General features: G+C 40.6%; 1 protein-coding gene across 1 annotated transcript; it reads right to left on the bottom strand.

The window, feature by feature from the left end:
- Positions 1-1,660: 1,660 nt before the first annotated feature.
- On the bottom strand, positions 1,661-5,367 carry rpl8 (ribosomal protein L8). The gene is made up of 6 exons (XM_069663112.1): positions 5,337-5,367; positions 4,570-4,713; positions 4,329-4,470; positions 3,377-3,595; positions 3,177-3,292; positions 1,661-1,857 (listed from the first exon to the last, which is right to left on the bottom strand). The coding sequence occupies exons 2-6, from the start codon at positions 4,705-4,707 to the stop codon at positions 1,699-1,701; spliced, it is 774 nt and encodes a 257-aa protein (XP_069519213.1). The 5' UTR covers positions 4,708-4,713; positions 5,337-5,367; the 3' UTR covers positions 1,661-1,698.
- Between the last annotated feature and the right edge of the window lie 1,033 nt (positions 5,368-6,400).

Raw genomic sequence — 6,400 nt, 5'->3', positions numbered from 1 at the left:
AAATTTAAATTTTCCAGGACAACATAAATTATTTCCTGGATATTTGGTCATTTTAATCAATTTCCAGGTACTTCCAGGACTGGAAAACTAGTCTCTAAATTTCCAGATTTTCCAGGACGCGTGGGAACCCTGAATGACTTTCTGTGACGTTCTGCGGTGCATTTTGGGGGAATGAGTCTTTCACTGAACGTGCGTAAACACAAAAACCATAGGCCTTTAAAATAGGCAGAGTCAGTAATTGTGCAATATACTTTCTCACTAACACATTGAATTGTAACCTTTGTATTAGAAACATATCGTATTGCCAGATTTATTAAGGGTTGGTTGTGGTTTAGAGGAAAATGTGTGTGCATGCTGACATTTAGTGTAAAGCTCTTTGAGTGTTTAGAAAACTAGAGAAGTCCTATTTACCATGTAAAGACACCTGTCCACACAAAAGGCCGTAATCTGATGTGAGGTCATGAAAACGTTGTATTTTGAAGGGGCTAAATAAATATAACCCAGCCTAACACTAGACAAGGGCTGCAGCAACCACAACTGCTCTTATACACGAGCTCCCTCTAGTGTACACACACTCAATTACATTAAGATAATAACCTTTATTTAACATCAAAATCAAGTTTGATAGCGTGGATTGAACTTCATGGCCTCATTAAAGTTTTTTTATAACATGAAGATGAAACGTTTTGCACACCTCTCAGAGCCAAATTCACATTGAGTACAATATTCAAACCCACATTTCTGTAACTAAAAAACATGCTTGAATTTGCCTGTGCAGTCTAAGTAGATAAATTCACCTCAGTATATGAGGGATTGCTTAAAAGGAGTAAAATCACTCCTTACTACAGTACTGAAGTACGGAAGCCCTGAGTGGACATGCATCCATACATTTAGTTACTCTGTTTTCCCCAGTCTATGGTTTTCCAATGATAATGAGTAATTTGATTTGTTTTCTCAAGATCTCCACTTATTTTTAAGGTAGTTTTCTCGAGACAGCAAAGCTTTTCTGGCGATGTGGAAAACAAAATAGGCTGACCACTGTGATATTACAGACCAGGACATGCCATGCTGCCATTGCCCACACTAATGAGGTAAGTCAAGCCGGTTTGTTTTGTAGTTCTGGGGATTGTTACAGCGGTGCAGCGTTATGTCAAGATAAATAATTGACAGGACAGGACAGGATTGAGCACCCCTGGCTTAGGGCTTCCATAAAATCTAATTTAGTAGCTTTTTTTATTTTTATTTGTACAAAACATTTTCACAGCAGAAGCACAACCAGAAGCAACATGTACAGTGCCTTTTCCCCTCTATACAAGTGTTTACAAGGGTCCTTGTAAGCCCCAACACATTCAAATCTCCCCACTATTATAGCCTTTATGACCAAATAAAAAATGGATATATTTCATGTTAGCATTATATTCTATTTTGATATCCCAAACTTAATAATTTTCAATACACGTAATGTGCCAAGTTTTAGAGCCACTGTTCGGACTTAAAATAATGCACTCTTTTTTTCTAGATTAAAGACCAAACCTGATTAGGTGGATAAAAACAGTCAGGGATACCACAGCCACAAAAAATACTTATACCTGTGCTGTTAATATTTCTAAAATCTGAACACCTGCCAGAGAAAATTTAAAAAAAGAAGCAGGAGAAGAAATTCTTTTGGAACATGTTTTATTATCAACAAAGTCAGGTTTAGTTCTCCTTCTCCTGTACGGTCTTTGTTCCGCGCAGTCTGCCTGTACGACGGGCAGCGATGAGACCGACCTTGCGACCAGCTGGTGCGTCCCTCCTGATAGTTGAGGGTTTGCCAATATGCTGATGGTTACCACCACCGAAGGGATGCTCAACGGGCTGCGGGGAGGAGAGACAAAAATCCATTAGGAACATAATACTAAGGAACCTTGATTTGTTACATGAAAAATCCGACATTCTCCTCTCCCTTTCCCTGATGTCCTGCATTTAAGGTTATATCCACAGTGCAGTTAAGAACAAAATAAACCACACCTTATTTATATTCTAGTCTGGACATTTACACAAGCATTCCTTTTAAATAGTTTACCGGATTTCTTTTTAAAAACTTGATTTCTACATTTTTATAAGCATGTGTTTCTACTTATATTAATGATTGAGGTTTCTGGACTTCTCTTAATTATTGTTGCTTTTATTTGTAGGACAGCTAAAGATAGACAGGAAATATTAAGAGAAGAGCGTCGGGGATAACATGCAGCAAAGGACCAAGGGTGGGAGTCGAACCTACGGCCCCTCTCCAGGATTGTAGCTGCTGATTATTGCGCGCCTGCTCTACCCACTGAGCTAAATCTGCACCCCCTCTTAAACAATATACATAGAAAATATGAATCACTAATAACCCAAAGCCAATTCCCTGTATGTGTAAACATACTTGGCAAGAGAGCCACCTTTGTTCATTATATTTTAAGACAAAACAGTCAAGGTATGCTGTAAGATTCAAGACCTAATCTTAGCATCACTGCCACATGGTTGGACAAACTGATAAAAGAATAAGCAAACTTTCATAACGCAAACTAAACGCAACTAAAATGGACCAGAATTACAAATATTTGTGTTATGATGACCTCCTCTTAGAAGAGGAAATATCATTTCCTTGTTTTTTTTTAGGCGCATTGAAGTCGCTTCTTTGCCATGGCAAATTTCTCAGGAGAAAAGGAATCTTAAAAATTAAGTTATGGGGATTTTTTTACCCCACAAGTCAGTTTAGGCAGAACTTTTTCATGTTAGCGGACACTTTAGCCTCATCGTAGCAGGTCTGCATTCGGTGCAAGGAAACATGTAGCTCCATGAAAAGTAGTTCATAAGACTAAAAGTTCCGAGTATGTTGGTTGGAAATGGGACTTAACATACACGTTCGAAATTATCATACAGTTCTCCAGACTGTTAAGACACTGCAAAACATGACCTACCAGTGAGGCTGTTTGATGGGACCAACACATTACAAAACTATGTGCCAGAAGACATACATTTGCTGATATGTGAGCCAACTCAAAAGCTATCATATGTCAACCTATTACATTTTACTTGCCATCTGTTTGCTAGCTCAGGTCTGATAATCTTAGTTTCCTTTGTGTATAAAATCAGTGTTACCTGGTTTGCATCACAGACACTATGATTACAGTGTGTATGTGTTCACTTACGTTCATAGCCACACCACGGACACGTGGCCAGCAGTTCCTCTTGGCCTTGTACTTGTGGTAGGCACGACCGGCCTTCAGGATAGGCTTGTCAATACGACCACCACCGGCAACCACACCTTAAAGACACACAGGGCAGAGCTGGTCAGACAGTGTATACTCGAATACTCTTCAGTTTATAACAAAACATTAAGAGTCCTTACCGACGACGGCTCTGTTGGCGGAGGAGATGACCTTCTTGGAGCCTGAGGGCAGCTTGACTCTGGACTTCCTGGTCTCTGGGTTGTGGGAGATCACTGTGGCGTAGTTTCCTGAAGCGCGGGCCAGCTTGCCTCTGTCGCCGGGCTTCTCCTCCAGGCAGCAGATGATGGTTCCCTCAGGCATGGTGCCGACGGGCAGGACGTTGCCGATGTTCAGCTGAGCTGTTGGATAAAACATGGTGAGACACGGGCTTCACAATGAAACTTAACATTTCATACAACAATGCGATCCCAATAGCATGCACTGCAGTTTAAGAACAACCTGCTTTATTATTCTGATATTTCCCTTCTACTACTTTACACTCTCTCTACTGCATGGCGCATATAACGTCAAACATGCAACAGATCCTGCAAAATGAGGTTCCATCTAGAACAAAATCCTCTTGACTCTAGAAATAAACTCCTGATATGGCACCATGTCCAAGGCAAAAGTAGGCTTGAATTAAACCAGTCAGCGCCAACTTAAATCAACACATTTACAGTATTAACTTAGCTAGGATTGGGGCGATTTCTACCGAATTGTCAAGTGCTGACTTCCAGAGTTATCATGACAGACTGTAAACTTTACTAACCAAGCCTCAAATGTCTCAAAAACCAAAACTAGTTTTGACCGAAGAGAAGAGCCAAAAGATTTGCATCAAACTTCAAACTACTTACTTAAACATCCCATAAATTTCAAAGCAACACGCCTTTTACCTGCATCTAATGAACCTTCCACGTTAAAACCATCTTGGATCATTTAGGGAACAAAAAACTATATTTCTTAGTCCACATGTCACTGTTTTTGTAAGGCAATTTTATGTTTTACTGATATGTTAAGTGTGGGTAAAGCAAGGATATCAAACGGGACAAAATACTTGGAAGAACCCTTCAAAGTCTCCTGTCAGCCTCTTACCCTTCTTGCCGCAGTAGATGAACTGTCCGGTGTGGATACCCTCAGCCGCGATGAAGAGCTCTGTCCTCTTCTTGAAGCGGTAGGGGTCACGGAAAGCCACTTTGGCCAGGGGAGCACCACGGCCGGGGTCATGGATAATATCCTAAGAGCGGGAGACCATCAGAGAATAAACACTGTCAATGCCTGAAAGCATGGCCCCAATCTGCTACCAACAAACACAGAGGTAAGAGTCCTGAATTACCTTCACAATCCCCTTGATGTAACCATGGCGTTCAGCAAAGTCAATGTGACGGAGTTTAGCAGCACCTTTCCTGTGCTTGACGTGGGCTTTGAACACGGAGCCCGCACCTTTTCTCTGTCCCCTGATCACACGTCCCATCGTGTACTGAAATACAAGACAGTGAGCGTTATTTACATGCTTGACATGTGAATGCTAACTTTGAGGCCTGTGGCTAACACGGACACTTTTCTCTGATAGGAGTCTTTAATGGTAAAGTTATTTGAAATGCCATGTTAGGAATTAGCTTATACCACAGTTGAAAGCGACTATCAGGTTACATGTTGCTTAAAATATCTATAACTGATCAACTTTTAGCCTAGCGAGCTAGCTAGCCACCGTTAGTTAGTGTATGTTAATGCTACGGGACGCAATAGCTGATGCCTTGACAAAGTTTCTAAGCAAGTTGTTGTCGGGTTTGACAGTTATATACAAGCAAAACCGCGTATATTGTCTCCAAACTACTCTTCTAAGTCACATATCCGGCCTGCGTGTATATGCTGCCGGCCTTTTAGCCATAACACACCGCTATCTCAGCGCCATGTCATCAATGAGCTACACACAACCACATAAAAACACTTAAAAACAGAAGTCTGCTATTAAAATACTTAGTAGGTCTAATTCTTATACATTTCCCGCATATTTAGAAATGTTTGTTTAAAGTGGATGAAGTCACAAAATCATGATTTAGAGTAGATTTAAGCAAGGGAATCACACAGTTGCTGCCGTACCTAAACTCCGATGACGGAAAGAGGAAGTGGAAGGGAAAAGAGGAGGTTTTCTTCCGGAGAAATCACCGAGGGGCATTATGGGAAATGAATGCAGACAAACGCCATACACAGGTTTGTGTTGAACACTCATCTGAGATCTTAAATGTTGGATAATGTGTGTGTTTTGGCTATTTTGTGTAGTTGTTCATGTATCCCTCTCGTATTCACATGACAGTAAAGCTTGTTTAGCTAAATTTAGCCAAGGTCCGTCCTGAAAATACACTTCTTTACACCTTCAAGAGGTAAGTTGATGTTGGTGAAATGATTGATACTTGTTCACCTTTCCTTTGCGCAATTTGGGGATTTAACAAAGTAAAACACAGTAAAATAAGGCAGAGGAGGCAGGTGGAACAAAGCTCCTGGTCAGGTACAAAAAACTAAAGAACAAGAGTGTAGTAATAGTAGTAGTTAGTAGGGCTAACAGGAATATAGGCTAACTTAAAGTATAGTGGAGCAGGTCTGTAGCTACCACTGCGGTCATGTCCTCTCTCTGTAGGCTTACTTTTAGCATTGGTTTTGGGGTGTTTTTCAGAATGTTGAGCAATGTATACATTTTTGGGCGCCTTTTTTGCTCCATATATTTTGATAGATATTTTGCAAACAAAACAAAGATTAAAAAAACTGGACTCAGGACCTCATAAATTCTTAGATTCTGGCTTCAGCCTTGAACTGGAGAACGGTGGAAGTATGTGAGGTGATTCAGGGATAAAATATCTGGCAAACCCAACACTGTAGGAGTCCATTCAGCCCAGAAGATGGCAGCAATGCAACACTAAGAATGTCTGCTGCAGACAGTAAAACAGAAGTAGGGGACACCAAATCAACATGATGAATTATATATATGTATACCACACTCAAATTGTGTCCACATGCAAAACCAACAACAGCAAGAAGGGAAATGAACAGTCTTAGAGCAGCACACTGAAAGTACAAAATTAAGATAATGACAGCACCACATCCAAACGTGCATGTACGTTTATTTGTTCCAGATTTGGCACCAGAGGGAGACAAACTATCACCAAAGC

Source organism: Semicossyphus pulcher, unplaced genomic scaffold (genome assembly GCF_022749685.1).
Source record: "Semicossyphus pulcher isolate SPU_LCO1_2020_fin unplaced genomic scaffold, fSemPul1.0.p SCAF_15, whole genome shotgun sequence".
Lineage (NCBI taxonomy): Eukaryota > Metazoa > Chordata > Actinopteri > Labriformes > Labridae > Semicossyphus > Semicossyphus pulcher.
This window is presented reverse-complemented; position numbering and strand designations above follow the sequence as displayed.